The sequence below is a fragment of the Saccopteryx bilineata genome, chromosome 1, assembly GCF_036850765.1.
Source record: "Saccopteryx bilineata isolate mSacBil1 chromosome 1, mSacBil1_pri_phased_curated, whole genome shotgun sequence".
Lineage (NCBI taxonomy): Eukaryota > Metazoa > Chordata > Mammalia > Chiroptera > Emballonuridae > Saccopteryx > Saccopteryx bilineata.
This window is the reverse complement of record NC_089490.1, coordinates 318,332,086-318,347,547: the sequence shown is the minus strand read 5'-3', so window position 1 is coordinate 318,347,547 and position 15,462 is coordinate 318,332,086. Positions and strand designations below refer to the sequence as shown.

Below are 15,462 nucleotides of genomic sequence, written 5' to 3'. Positions count from 1 at the left end.
AGAATAAAATGATTTGCTTTTAGGTGTTGGTTGTCTAAGAGTTATGATGAGAGGAATAAGAGGAAAACGGAAAAATTGGGGGACAAATTAAAAACTTACTATTGTATTTAGTGGAACAAGAACTAGATAATATGGAGAGCCAGGGATGGGAGCACTGCTAGTGAGTTAAAAAGGTGAAGTAAAAACCCCCCAAAATGCCACAAACATAGGTTTGAGTCCCAGATAAGATAATTTGTTTGTTATTGAGGTTTGAATGAGAGGAGATGTAAAGGAGAAAGGAAGAAACTAATATAGAGGGAGAAAAGAAAGAGAGAGAGAGAAAAAAAAGAGGGAACCACTAAAAGAAGAAAAAAGAAAGGAGAGAGAGAGAATTAAGGGTTTTGGAGTGCAACTCTCATAGAGAGAAAGGAAGAGAAGAGAAAAGATAATGGGAGATGTAACACTTATGGGTAGTGTAGTTCAAGGAGAGGAGAGAGTAAGACCTGTAGAGAGTTAATCGGCCAAATTGGAGGATGAAAAAAAAGTATCAAGAATGAAGATAAGAGAAACAAACGAACAAATATAATAAAATGTGATAGGTTATAAAGTCTGCAGATTATTCTTGATTTTGAGAGGTTATCTTCTTGCTTTTTCTTTTCTCTCCCTCTTCCTGGTCGGTGACTCTGTACCCCGGGTTCTGCCCCTTTGGCACGCTCAGGTAGAGACTTGCAGTTGATAAGTCTCTATGGCAATGTCATGTATTGTGCTTTAGTCTTGTGGGAGTCGAGGCTCATTAGCATTTATAGGCTCCGACAGTGAGAGAGTCCGTGTTCCTGGAGCCTTTCTCCTAGTCTTTCCTTCCTCAATTAGTAGCCTGATAATCCAGCTATGGGGTTGCTGCTGCCTCTGCCTGGATAGTAAGAGGCTCAAAGAGCTGGCAACTCCCCACTCTATTTCCACTCAGCACAGGGCTCTGGGTAAGGCTCAGTCAGTCAGAGCTGCTAGCATAATCAGGCGGGCTTTCCGCCCACTCAAAGACCACTGGCTCTGCCACTCTGTCCGGTAACACAAGCGGGCGCCCACTTCTGGGGGGCGCTTGGAGGAAACTCTCACTCACTGTCTGCGACCAGGATATCCAGCCAGCAGTCTCACGCTCTGAGTGAAACCCCCAACCGCAGGGAAAAGTTGCAGCGTTGGAATTGAGTCTCGCTCCGTCCCCGTGCGCGGCTTTTGCAAGGCGCTGGGGCGGCTCGAGATTCCGCTTTGGCCCACACAAAGGCCCCTGACTCTGCCCCTCTCTGCGATAACACGGGCGCGCACTGCCGAGGCACTCGGAGGAATCGCTCACTCCTTATCTGCGCGCGCAAACCAGGATATGAGGCCGGCCGCGGTTCCCTCTGAGTGAAACCCTCACCAGCACGGAAAATCTCCACCGTTGGAATTAGTTCTCACTCCCTCCCGTGCGTGGCTTTCCCAGGGCGCTGGGGCTGCCCAGAGACTCTGTCCTCGGCCCACAGAAAGGCCTCTGACCCTGCCTCTCCGTGGGGCAACACGGGCACCCACTCTCGGGGCCTAGGAAGAAATTCTCGCCCACTAACTGCGCACCGACCAGGAGACCGGGTAAAATGGCCGCTCCGCTTGTCTTTCTTTGTTTGGGTTTGGCGCGAGTGTTAGCTTGTATTGCCCGGGTTGCCACAGGATCAGATTTTCCTCGGCTTGGATCTGTGTGCCACAGCCTGGTTCGGCCGTTTGTGCCGCGGCGGCCTGGATCTATTCACCCCCTTTGCCCGCCTCAGTTTCTATATTCACAGTTACCAGAGAAAGCCACCCTGTTTAGGTTAGTGAGGAAGGCGGAGCATTTCTTACTCCCTTTTTCCTTCGGGGTTTGGTTATATATTTAGCCAATTTTTCACTCAATCATACCTTTGGGTGTATTGTGAAGCATCTGGAAGCTCCAAGTATAGGTTTTTCTGTTTCTGGTTGAAGATCTTGTTGAGTTTTGGGGGAGATTTATCGGTATCGCTTCCTACCCCGCCATTACTCTGACGTCATCTCGAACAAACTAAATTTTAATGGCTGTTATTAGCACCCTCCCTAAATTCCTCTATATTTTTCTGGGTTTTATTCTGTTCTTCTCTGTCTTCCTCCTTTACATTCTCTATCACAGTCTTTAGAGTTTCATTTTTATCCTTCTTTCCAGAAGCCTTACTTCCACTTTCACATACACATCTTCCACTCACACACCCACTTGACACATGCTCCAAAGTTAACTTTAGAATATAGGGCAATATTCCTGAATCATAATCAAGTTTGAAGTTTTATTTTTTTCAATTTTATTGTTTTTACTTTGATACTAGATTTTGAATTTTGTAGGTGTTTTTGTTTACTTGATCTATAAGGTTTAGTTACTATAGTACTGGCCCCTATCACCTTGTATTAGAAAATGTATTTTATCATCCTGGACTTTTCCCAATTCACTACTTCTAAGTAGAGAGAATCTAAGAGATCAGTGAAAGATAGAAAATGCACAATTACCACTTTGTGCCAGGGTCTCAGTCCAAGGTGTCTAAGTCTATAATTAAGATGACAGGCTATGAGAGCTATTCAAGGAAGGCTGTTGCAGAAACCTGCATTGGTTACTCTTCCAATCAGGCTGAACAAAGGTGAGGTATAGTCATAGCCAGGCAGTTTTATCTGTGAAAAAGTCATTTCTAATAGTGGAACAGAATGGGAGTAAAAAAGCAAAAGAGAACATATCTAGGAAAGGAGAGTTGGTAGTATCCCTCAGAGAGTGCTGAATGAGTATACTAATTGCTCTGAGATTTCCCATTTCCCAGTTCTATGCAGCACTGAGGCAGTTATTTCTGACCTAAACTTTGTCATCTAAGATACTTAAACCATTATGGTATTAGCCATAATCCAAGGCTTTAGGCTAATAATTGTGATCCACCCTTACTATGATAAATCAACTAGATTAGAAACCTTAACATAATTTTTTAGCTTTCTTTTAATTAGTACTTTTGAGTTCCACCCAACTCACTTTTCTCTTCCAAATATCCAAGACAATATTGCAACCAGAAGGTTATCAAAAGTGACATAAAACATTTTGTCAAATATTCAGTTACCATAGAAAGTTCTTATTTCAGTAATTCTTGATTTATACTTAAAAAAAGAAAATATATACATTACATGAATAGTGATAGCTGAAAATACATACAGCTAGCAATACTTTCTAAAAAGTCAATGTATATATCATGAATTTTAAATATGGAATTATGTTGATTTAATATTCTATTTTTATAGAATTTTGGACAAAGTGTCCAGCTAAGTTCAAGTGAACCAAAACAAACTTCAAGGGGTACTTCTAATATTAAAGAAGGTATGTTTTAGTTTAAATGTTTTCCTCTGACCTTTGTTCCCAGTAATTTTTTTTTCTATATGTATTTTCACAAAGACTTACATACTATGTGAGTATTAAACCATCATTTGGGACTTAATTCTCCTCACCCTGCACATTCAGGTGGCTGCCAATTTTTCTTTATTCTAAATAATAATGTACCAAACATCTTTCTACATCAAGCTTCTTCCTGACTTTTCAATTATTTCCTTTAAGGTAGATCCCAGAATTAAAATTGTCATGTAATTGGTACCTAATAAGTATCTATTGAGTGAAAAGTTTATATAGTAAATAATTCTGAATCAAAGCATATAAGTATTGTTTTGGCTTGTCATACATATTCCTAAAGTATTTTCCTGAGTGCATTAAAATTCTTCTGGGGGTGTATGCTTGGGGTAACGAGGTAAATCACTTCTATTATTTGCTATATTACAAACAAAGAAATGGTGTTTTGTTAGTGTTGATTGGTACATCTTTTATTAATATATATGATTAATAGTTTTTGTGTGTATATTTGTTTTTGGTGAATTGTTTCTTCATATTCTTTTCCCCCATAGCTATTGGAGTTTTGGTGTTTTCTTACTGATTTCTGTAAATTCTTTAAATATAAGAATTCTTTTTTTTTCTTTTTTTTCTTTTTTTTTTTTTTTTTTGGTGACAGAGAAGGACAAACAGCAACAGACAGAGAGGGAGGGAGAGAGATGAGAAGCATCAATTCTTCATTGTGACACCTTAGTTGTTCATTGATTGCTTTCTCATATGGGCCTTGATGGGGGGATGGTGGGGATACAGCAGACCAAGTGACTCCTTGCTCAAGCCAGCAACCTTGGGCTCAAGTTGGTGAGCCTTGCTCAAACCAGATGAGCCCATGCTCAAGCTGGCAACCTCAGAGTTTTGAACCTGGGTCCTCTGCGTCCCAGTCCAATGCTCTATCCACTGCGCCATGGTCTGGTCAGGCTAAATATAAGAATTCTAATCCTTATATTTGTTTCAAATATTTTTACTGCTTTATTATTTGCATTTTATTGTACTTACGTTTTTTTGTCTGTTTATTTGTTTTAGCAAAAGAGACAGGATACAGGTAGGAAGGGAGAGAGATGAGAAGTATTAACTCATAGTTGCAGCACTTTAGTTGTTCATTGATTGCTTTCTCATACTTGCCTTGACCAGGGGGCTCCAGCCAAGCCAGTGACCCTTGCTCAAGCCAGCAACCCTGGGCTCAAGCCAAAGACCTTTGGGCCGAAGCCAGCAATCATGGGATCATGTCTATGATCCCACGCTCAAGCTAGCAACCCCCCACACAAGCTGGATGAGCCTGCACTCAAGCTGGCAACTTCAGGGTTTCAAACCTGGGTCCTCAACATCCCAGGTCAATACTTCATCTACTGAAACACCATCTGGTCAGGCTGTACTTATGTTTTGCTTTTACATATAGAAGTCTTATTTTTTATTCAATAAATAATTATTGAAAGTTATTTTCCTGCCTGCAACTAAATATTGTACATAGAGTAATGAATAAAACATAGAAAAGTCTTGCTCTTCAAAATTTTAGTCTGTTGGCCTTAAATAAACATGTCTTTAGTATTTTTCAGTAATTTCTCCATTACTTTTTTTTGTTTGTTTGTTTGTTTGTTTGTTTGTTTTTTATAAATAAATTTTTATTTTAATGGGGTGACATCAATAAATCAGGGTACATACATTCAAAGAAAACATTTCCAGGTTATCTTCTCATTTAGTTATGTTGCATACCCATCACCCAAAGAGAGATCATCCTCTGCCACCCTCCATCCAGATCTCTCTGTACCCCTCCCCCTCCCCTCCCCCTCTCCCTCCTTCCCTCCCCCCACCCCCCATAGCCACCACACTCCTGTTCATGCCTCTCAGTCTCGCTTTTATGTCCCACTAATGTATGGAATCCTGCAGTTCCTGTTTTTTTCTGATTCGCTTATTTCACTCCGCACAATGCTACCAAGACTCCACCATTCCGCTATAAGTGATCCAATGTCACCATTTCTCCTAGCTGAATAATATACCAGGGTGTATATGTGCCCCATCTTCTTCATCTAGTCCTCTATTTTTTTTACAGTGATTAAAAGCCTTTAAGCAAACTCTTGGCCAATACAGCAAGAATCCATAAATGAGTAGTGTCCTTAACATGTTCCCCAAGTCCAAGTTGGCCCCCTCACCATGCCAAATCCCTGAAAAATGCAACCCAACCACAGTTCAGTCTGTTAGGAGCTGTCACAGGGAGCAGGAGTCCAGGAAAGTTCCCCACAGGAAAAGTCCGTATGGCACTGGAATTGTTGTCACCATTCTATACTTTGCAGCTCATGTCCAAGTCCCAATGACCGCTGCTTCTAGCTGGTAATGATTCAGGTAGACTGGAAAAAGCCATTTGCAGCATGCGTGGATATGGAGCTTCTGTTCTCCTCTGCCTGGAGAGTTGAGACCAGGTTGCTTTTCCCTGGAGCTCTGTGACTGTGGCCTGGTAAAGAGAACCTTGGGATACACTAAGCTGGGTGGCAAAGGTAAATTCATAATACAAGTTGGCAAAAGGAGGAAAGAGAGCTCTAAATTAAGAGTAGGTCCCAGCCTGAAATATGAGTGGGGCATTGAGGTAGGAGGAATAAAGGAAACACTATATATTAAGCAAAGCAGCAGAAAATAGGACTAGCAACACCCACAACAGAGATCTTTGAGGGAAGAATAAAGAACCTGACTATTCAGGCAAAACATAGTTAAGTGGCCCTTGTGCAAATGAGATCAGTTTATCTGCTTCTTGGAAGAAATACCCTAGGCTCGTCCACAGTGTCGTAGATGGGGTCGACGGCCCTGGGCACCTTCAGCCTTCAGTGTCAAACCCCAGCATTCTGGGCAAGGTTAGGTCATAGGTGGCTGGAGCAGGCCTGGAAGAGACTGAACCCTCCCTTAGAGGAGCGAGGGGGAAGCCCACCTTCCAGTGTCCCTGTTTCCTCACAGCAGAGGTGTGTAAGCCTGGCATTCTTTAGCTCAATGACCTTCCTTTCCACTATTGAAGCAGGACCCAGATGGCATCCTATGAGACCCCTTTGGGGTGCTGGAGCCTTTAAGGGTGTATCCTAAAAGCTGGTAGTTCCCCCTGATCTCTATTGGGCTTTTTCTGCCTCTAGGTATCTTAAAAGCCATTCTCAGAAGATCTCACTGAGGGGTTTGAGGATCCCCATCCGCCTATATAAATCTTTTCCATATATCTGGAGCTATTTGGAAAAAAGACAGAACAGTGTTATTAGCTAGATCTAATAAAGAAGGTAGATTTGGTGTCTCCTGTTCATCAGCTTTCAAAAGAAATGTAAATTTTTTTTTTTTTTTAAGTAAAAAGCATGATATGGTAGACACATCGGAGTCATTGGCCTGGTGTGCAGGATTCCCGGGTTCGATTCCCGGCCAGAGCACACAGGAGAAGCGCCCATCTACCTCTCCACCCCTCCCCCTCTCCCCCCTCCTGGTCCCTCTCCTCCCGCCCACAGCCAAGGCTCCACTGGAGCAAATCCACCCTGGGCACTAAGGATGGCCCCATGGCCTCCGCCCCAGTTGCTAGAATGACTCCGGTTGTAACAGAGCAACATCCCAGATGGGCAGAGCATTCCCCCTGGTAGGCATGCCAGGTGGATCCCAGTCAGGCGCATGCAGGAGTCTGTCTGCTTGCCACCCCATCCCCATCCTCAGAAATATACAAAAAATAAATAAATAAAAGAAAAAATACAAAAAAAAAAAGGGGGGGGGGCATTCCCTTGTGCTAAAGCACCAGGAAGCATGGAGTGAGCTTGAGTATGTCCTATGAAACATGGAGCTCTATGTTTACATATAAGTCTTTGAAGAAGGAGGAACTGCTGAAATAGTTTGTCAGCATTTGTCCCTAAGACAGCAGTCTTTATAGTGGGAACACCATACGTAAATATTTGCTGTCTGTCTATAGATTAAGGGGGGAATATGGCCAATGCTGAAAAGCCATGATCTTTGTGCCCCTCCCCTCCCCCAACCCCCTCCCTCTCCTCCCCCCACCCTGTAACCCCAACACTGTTGTTCATGTCTCTGAGTCTCATCTTTATGTCCCACCTATGTGTGGAAACATATAGTTCTTAGTTTTTTCTGATTTACTTCTTTCACTCAGTATAATGTTATCAAGGCCCATCCATGTTGTTGTAAAAGATCCTATGTCATCATTTCTTATGGCTGAGTAGTATTCCATAGTATATACATATACCAAAGCTTTTTAATCCACTCATCCTCTGATGGACACTTGGGCTGTTTCCAAATCTTTGCTATTGTGAACAATGCTGCCATAAACATGGGGGTGCATTTCTTCTTTTCAAACAGTGCTATGGTGTTCTTGGGGTATATTCCTAACAGTGGTATAGCTGGGTCAAAAGGCAGTTCGATTTTTAATTTCTTGAGGTATCTCCATACTGTTTTCCATAGTGGCTGCACCAGTCTGCATTCCCACCAGCAGTGCAGGAGGGTTCCCTTTTCTCCACATCCTCGCCAGCACTTATTCTGTGTTGTTTTATTGATGAGCGCCATTCTGACTGGTGTGAGGTGATATCTCATTGTGTTTTTAATTTGCATTTCTCTAATCATTAATGATGTTGAACATTTTTTCATATGCCTATTGGCCATCTGTGTGTCCTCTTTGGAGAAATGTCTATTCATTTCTTTTGCCCATTTTTGGATTGGATTGTTTGTCTTCCTGGTATTAAGTTTTACAAGTTCTTTATAAATTTTGATTATTAACCCCTTATCAGACGCTATGTCAAATATATTCTCCCATTGTGTAGTTTGTCTTTTTATTCTGTCCTTATTGTCTTTAGCTGTGCAGAAGCTTTTTAGTTTGATAAAGTCCCATTTGTTTATCCTGTCTTTTATTTCACTTGCCTTTGGAGACAAATCAGCAAATATATTGCTGCGAGAGATGTCAGAGAGCTTACTGCCTATGTTTTCTTCTAAAATGCTTATGGTTTCATGGCTTACATTCAAGTCTTTTATCCATTTTGAGTTTATTTTTGTGAGTGGTGTAAGTTGGTGGTCTAGTTTCATTTTTTTGCAGGTAGCTGTCCAGTTTTCCCAACACCATTTGTTGAAGAGGCTGTCTTTACTCCATTGTATTGTCTTACCTCCTTTGTCAAATATCAGTTGTCCATAGAGCTGTGGGTTTATTTCTGAGTTCTCTGTTCTGTTCCATTGATCTATGTGCCTGTTCTTATGCCAGTACCATGCTGTTTTGAGTACAATGGCCTTATAATATAACTTGATATCTGGAAGTGTGATACCTCCCGCTTTTTTCTTCCTTTTCAGGATTGCTGAGGCTATTCGTGTTCTTTTTTGGTTCCATATAAATTTTTGGAATATGTGTTCTATGTCTTTGAAGTAAGTCATTGGTATTTTCATTGGTATTGCATTGAATTTATAAATTGCTTTGGGTAATATAGACATTTTAATGATGTTTATTCTTCCTAACCATGAGCACGGTATACGCCTCCACTTATTCGTATCTTCCCTGATTTCTTTTATCAATGTTTTATAATTTTCTGAGTAAAAGTCTTTAATCTCCTTGGTTAGATTTATTCCTAGGTACTTTATTTTTTTGGTTGCAATGGTAAAGGGGATTGATTCCCTGATTTCTCTTTCTGACAGTTCATTATTAGTGTATAAAAATGCCTCTGATTTCTGAGTATTGATTTTATATCCTGCCACCTTGCCAAATTCTTTTATCAGGTCTAGTAGTTTTTTGACTGAAACTTTAGGGTTTTCTATATACAATATCATGTCATCTGCAAATAATGATAGTTTTACTTCTTCTTTTCCAATTTGGATGCCTTTTATTTCTTTTTCTTGTCTGATTGCTGTGGCGAGGACTTCCAGAACTATGTTGAATAAGAGTGGTGAAAGGGGGCAACCCTGCCTTGTTCCTGATCTTAAGGGGATAGCTTTTAATTTTTGCCCATTGAATATGATGTTGGCTGTGGGTTTGTCATAGATGGCCTTTATCATGTTGAGGTATGTTCCCTGTATTCCCACTTTGCTGAGAGTTTTGATCATGAATGGGTGCTGGACTTTATCAAATGCTTTTTCTGCATCTATTGAAATTATCATGTGGTTTTTCTCCTTTCTTTTGTTTATGTGATGAATCACATTGATTGATTTGCGAATATTGTACCAGCCTTGCCTCCCAAGAATAAATCCTACTTGATCATGGTGTATGATTTTTTCCATATATTGCTGGATCCGGTTTGCTAATATTTTATTGAGGATTTTTGCATCTAAGTTCATCAGGGATATTGGCCTATAATTTTCTTTTTCTGTGTTGTCTTTGCCTGGTTTTGGAATCAGAATTATGCTCGCCTCATAAAAGGAGTTTGGAAGTCTTCCTTCCTCTTGAATTTTTTGAAATAGCTTGAGAAGGATAGGAGTTAGTTCTTCTTTGAATATTTGGTAGAATTCACTTGTGAAGCCATCAGGCCCAGGACTTTTCTTTTTTGGGAGTTTTTTGATAGCTGTTTCAATCTCATTTGTTGTAATTGGTCTGTTTAGGTTTTCTGATTCTTCCAGATTGATTTTTGGAAGATTATATGATTCAAGGAAATTGTCCATTTCATCTAGGTTGTCTAGTTTTTTGGCGTACAGTTCTTCATAGTATTTTCTTACAATATTTTGTATTTCTGTTGTGTCAGTTGTTATTTCTCCACTCTCATTTCTAATTTTATTTATTTGAGTCCTCTCTCTTTTTTTCTTGGTGAGTCTTGTTAAAGGTTCATCGATCTTGTTTACCTTTTCAAAGAACCAGCTCCTGGTTTCATTGATCCTCTGTATTGTTTCTTTAGCCTCTATGTCACTTATTTCTGCTCTGATCTTTATTATTTCCTTCCTTCTACTAGCTCTGGTCTTTACTTGCTGTTCTTTTTCTAATTCTTTTAGATGCAGGGTTAAGTTGTTAATTTGAGCTTTTTCTAGCTTCTTGAGGTATGCCTGTAATGCTATAAACTTCCCTCTCAGGACTGCTTTTGCTGTGTCCCATAAATTTTGAGTTGATGTATGCTCATTATCGTTTGTTTCTAGGAATTTTTTAATTTCTTCTTTGATCTCAATGTTAACCCATTCATTGTTTAATAACGTGCTATTTAGTTTCCAAGTGTTTGAATGTTTTTCAATTTTTCTATTGTGGTTGATTTCTAGTTTAATGCCATTGTGATCAGAGAAAGTGTTCGATATGATTTCAATCTTCTTAAATTTGTTGAGCCCGCTTTTGTGCCCTAACATGTGGTCTATTCTAGAGAATGTCCCATGAGCACTTGAAAAGAATGTATATTCTGCTCTTTTAGGGTGAAAGGTTCTGAAGATATCTATTAAATTAAGTTCATCTAATATGTCCTTTAAGTCTGCTGTTTCTTTGTTAATTTTCTTTCTTGAGGACCTATCTAATGATGTTAATGGGGTATTGAAATCTCCTACTATTATAGTATTGCTGTTGATCTCGCCCTTTAAGTCTATCAAAGTCTGCTTTATATATTTAGGTGCTCCTATATTAGGTGCGTAGATATTTATAATGGTTATATCTTCCTTTTGTATTGCTCCCTTTATCATTATGTAGTGACCTTCTTTATCTCTAACTATGGTCTTTGTTCTAAAGTCCATTTTGTCTGATATAAGTATTGCTACCCCAGCTTTTTTTTCATTTCCATTTGCGTGAAATATTTTTTTCCATCCTTTTATCTTCAGTCTGTGTGCATCTTTTGATTTAAGGTGTGTCTCTTGTAGACAGCATATGTATGGGTCCTGTTTTCTTATCCACGCAGCTACCCTATGTCTCTTGATCGGATCATTTAATCCATTAACATTTAAGGTTATTACTGATATGTAATTGTTTATTGCCCTTTTTTTTCTTTAAAACTGTTTTTCTCTTTTGCTATATTCTTTTTTTCCTTTGATCTGTTTACAACAGGTCCCTTAGCATTTCTTGCAGCCTTGGTTTGGTTGTAGTGAAATCCTTTAGTTTTTTTTTTTGTCTGTAAAGCTTTTTATTTCTCCTTCAATTTTAAATGATAGCCTTGCTGGATAAAGTAGTCTTGGTTGTAGGTTCTTGTTCTGCATTACTTTGAATATTTCTTGCCATTCCCTTCTGGCCTCAAGTGTTTCTGTTGAGAAGTCAGAAGTCATCCTTATGGGGGCTCCTTTGTAGGTGATTGTCTTTTTTTCTCTAGCAGCTTTTAATATTTTCTCTTTATCATTTAGCTTTGGTAATTTAATTATGATGTGTCTTGGTGTTGGTTTCTTTGGATTTCTCCTTAATGGAGTTCTCTGTGCTTCCTGAACATGTGAAATATTTTCCTGCCTTAATTGGGGGAAGTTTTCCGCTATAATATGTTTGAACAAAGTCTCTATCCCTTGTTCTTTCTCTTCTTCTTCAGGAACCCCTATGATGCGGATGTTATTTCTCTTCATGTTGTCACAGAGCTCTCTTAGAGTTTCCTCAGACTTTTTGAGTCTCTTTTCTTTTTTCTGCTCTGCTTCCATGCCTTTATTTATTGTGTCCTCTAACTCACTGATTCGATTCTCTGCTTCATCCATCCTGCTTTTAATTCCTTCCATTGTATTCTTTATTTCAGATATTGTATTTGTCATTTCTGTCTGATTCTTTTTTATTATTTCAATGTCCTTTTTTATATTTGTTATCTCTTTATTTAGGTTATCGTAATGGCCATCTATGGTGGTTCTAATATCTTTGAGCATCCTAACAATCGTTATTTTAAACTCTGCATTTGGTAATTTGGTTATATCTGATTCACTTAGGTCCTTTTCTGGGGATTTCTCTTGGTTTATTTGTGTTGTATTTCTCTGCCTCCGCATTTTCTCTTCACGAGAGTGGCTGTGATCACGTGCTCGGGTGCACAAGGGTTGGTGGCCTTGGCCTTTGCCCCGCCCCCGTGTGTGATGTTATGCTCGGTCCTGAGGGCACTGGCGAGCACCTTTGCTCAGCTGCGGGTCTCCGCCTGTTTCCGAGCTTTCGCCCTGCCTTTGCAGGATGATCCCACTCAAGGAACAGCTGCTAGCCTTGGCTCTACCACCAGGAAAGGCTGCGTGCCCAAGCTCAGCTTCGTAGCGGAACTCCGCCTCTTCTGGGCTTTTGGCTCCACCTCCGTGGGAGGAGCCTGCTACCAAGTCAGACCGCAAGCCTGGGTTGCACAGGCGGGGCAGGGATGTGCTCCTCTGCCCTTGCTCCGGGGCTGGTTTCTACCCTCTCTGGGTTTCTCGCCCTTCTCCCGGAGGCTGGATTACAGGCTGCCGGCAGCTGAGCTTAGCCGCTTTTGCACGCCCCCTTCTCCCTAGCCGGGCAAGATTGAGCTCACACCTGAGCCCACTGGTGGCCAGCCGGCTTCCGCCCCTGCCAGCAGAACCGCGCTTTTGTCTCCCGCTGCCGCCCGCTCTCCGGTGCGCCCTCAGCCGTGTGGGTGGGGGCGTTGCAGCTCGGACCCTAAGACTCACTACCGTAGACCCGAAAGCTCCCTCCTTCTATGCGACTCTGCTCTGAATGCCGCGGGGGAGCTTGTTTGGCTGCTCTCCTGCTTCCCTTTGCTGGTATTGCTGTTTCCGGAGGAAATATTCACTTCAGCTTTGGGGAGTGACTCGTCCCAGGGGTTAGAGTGGCTATCTCCCAAAAATGTTTCTCCCTATGCCTCCTAGATTGCACTCTCTTCCTGTTACTGTGGTTCTCTCCCCTCTCCCTCCGTCTCCAGGAGCCCCGGGTGAGTGTTTGTGAGAGAGATGTTCTGCGTGGTCCCTTTAAGAAGGATCCTGGGTCTGCGAAATCAGACTCTCTCACAAACAGTATCCTGACTTGTTTCCAGCTAAATACTGTCCTTATGCTTCTTCTGTGCTCTGGGGCTGCAGGCTGGGGCTTTGTTCCTGGGGCTCAGGGCCCTTTCCCCTCTGCTAAACTCACTTCCCGCCACGCGAGTCTCTCCCTGCTGCTGTTCGCTCCGAGAAGCTGGGCAGCCCTCTCCGCGTTTCCGCTTTTCCTACCAGTCTCTGGGTGGCTTCTTCAGCATTCCTGGGTTGAAGAGTCCTTTTAGTTTAGTCCAAAGTTGGTTTTTTCAGTTGATAGTTCATAAAATTAGTTTGTAATCCACATTGGTTCTGGGAGGTAGATGCTGGTACGTTCGCCTACTCCAGCGCCATCTTGTCTCTCAATTTCTCCATTACTTTTAAGCTCAAACTCAGTATAGAAATTTAGAAATGTTTCTTTTTCCTCTAGATTGCTTTAATAGTTTATTTCTTTGGAATTTGTTTAAATGGATAGTGTGAAATGAAACTTCAACTTGATTATTTTATTAACAACAAATTAGTCTATTACAGAATCTTTCCTTTCCCTTATTTTTGATCATATGTTAAGTTCTTATATCTAATTTGATCTGTTTCTAGGCTGTCCTGTTTAGATGATCATTTAATTTTCTAATCTTTTCTTAAGTTTCTTTTCTCTTACTCTTTTATTTATAATTCATCTTAATTACTATTATAAAAACAATCTATCTTTTTATACTACCAATGAATGACCAAAAAAATAAAATCACAAAAAATAATTTAAACAGAATATATTCTTTTCTTTACTTCAAGTAACACTCTAGGAATTGTTTTTACCTCAATGCCATCATTTGAATATCTTTTCTTTTTTTTATTTTTATTTTTTTTAGTTAGGATTGAGGAAATGCTGCTAGTTAGAGAGGATTCTGTGAAACAAAATGCAAAGTAACAGAAGATTCAATGGGTTTCTGTTAGTGAAATGAACACATATAGACATGTCAGTTAAGTATGTACAGTGTGTCCATAAAGTCATGGTGCACTTTTGACCGGTCACAGGAAAGCAACAAAAGATGATAGAAATGTGAAATCTGTACCAAATAAAAGGAAAACCCTCCCAGTTTCTGTAGGATGATGTAACACCATGTATACTGTGGAGCAGCCCACAGCCATGCCAGTCGAGATGTGGATGGTACAGAGGAAAGTTCAGTGTGTTCTGTGGCTCACTAAATTCGAATCTGTGACCAAAGTGCAACGTGAATATCAGCGCGTTTATAACAAAGCGCCACCACATAGGAATAACATTACTCGGTGGGATAAGCAGTTGAAGGAAACCGGCAGTTTGGTGGAGAAACCCCGTTCTGGTAGGCCATCAGTCAGTGACGAGTCTGTAGAGGCAACAGGATAGCTACCTAAGGAACCCTTAAAAAAGTTTCTTTAGTTTCAGACAGTACTTCTGAATTTTTGATGGCTGAAAATCTAGTGAAATCTTCAGTGCCTGAGGATGAAATTCTAGCTTTCATGAGTAACAAGCAGCTACAGAAACCAAATCAGGCTTTAAATAAGACCCAGCAACTCAACATTTGTGCACTGTCCGCTGAAGAACAGAAGATCCTCCAGTCCCTTAATCATCTCAATGAAAGGTTGTACTGTAAGTATGGAAGAACACCTTTTATAAGAAGTGTTATATTTTGTACTTAGACTTATTTTAACATAAAATTTAATCTAAAAATTGAAAATAAAAATATAAAAAGGTATCTAGATTATCACCTCTTAGACCAAGTATATAACAATTAAAAACATATTTGAATATGCCATACTATTATAACATATTCATAGTCTGTTTATAAATAATATATTTAAAATACAAGGATAAAGCTTAAAGTATAAAAAAAAGATAGAAAATATGTAACAAGCCAATTCCAATCAAAGGAAACTGCTTTAAACAAAATTGACTAAAGCAGAATGCATTACTGTACACAAAGCAAATAACCTTGCATTGGTCAAACTTTTAGTTCTGGAGAAATATATAAAATATATTTTAACCATGGTGAGAGGTTTTTTTACATTGTTGTAATTGATAGATTAGACCAAAAAATCAAATAGATATATAAAAATCAAACATGATTAACAAACTTGATCAAAGGGACATGTTCTTTGAAAGCACACATAGAACATTTATAAAAATAGATCATATATTATACCATAATATAAGCCTTGACACATTTCAGAGGACTGAAATTATGTACATCCTCTGA

General features: G+C 40.1%; 1 protein-coding gene across 1 annotated transcript in view; it reads left to right on the top strand.

Annotated features, from left to right (window-relative positions):
* CEP126 (centrosomal protein 126) overlaps positions 1 to 15,462 on the top strand; it is an 80,307-nt gene that overhangs the window by 59,377 nt on the left and 5,468 nt on the right. Inside the window, exons 8-9 of the mRNA XM_066252760.1 lie at positions 3,283 to 3,358; positions 14,646 to 14,855. Coding sequence (XP_066108857.1) covers positions 3,283 to 3,358; positions 14,646 to 14,855 — 286 coding nt within the window. The remainder of the gene's footprint in view (positions 1 to 3,282; positions 3,359 to 14,645; positions 14,856 to 15,462) is intronic.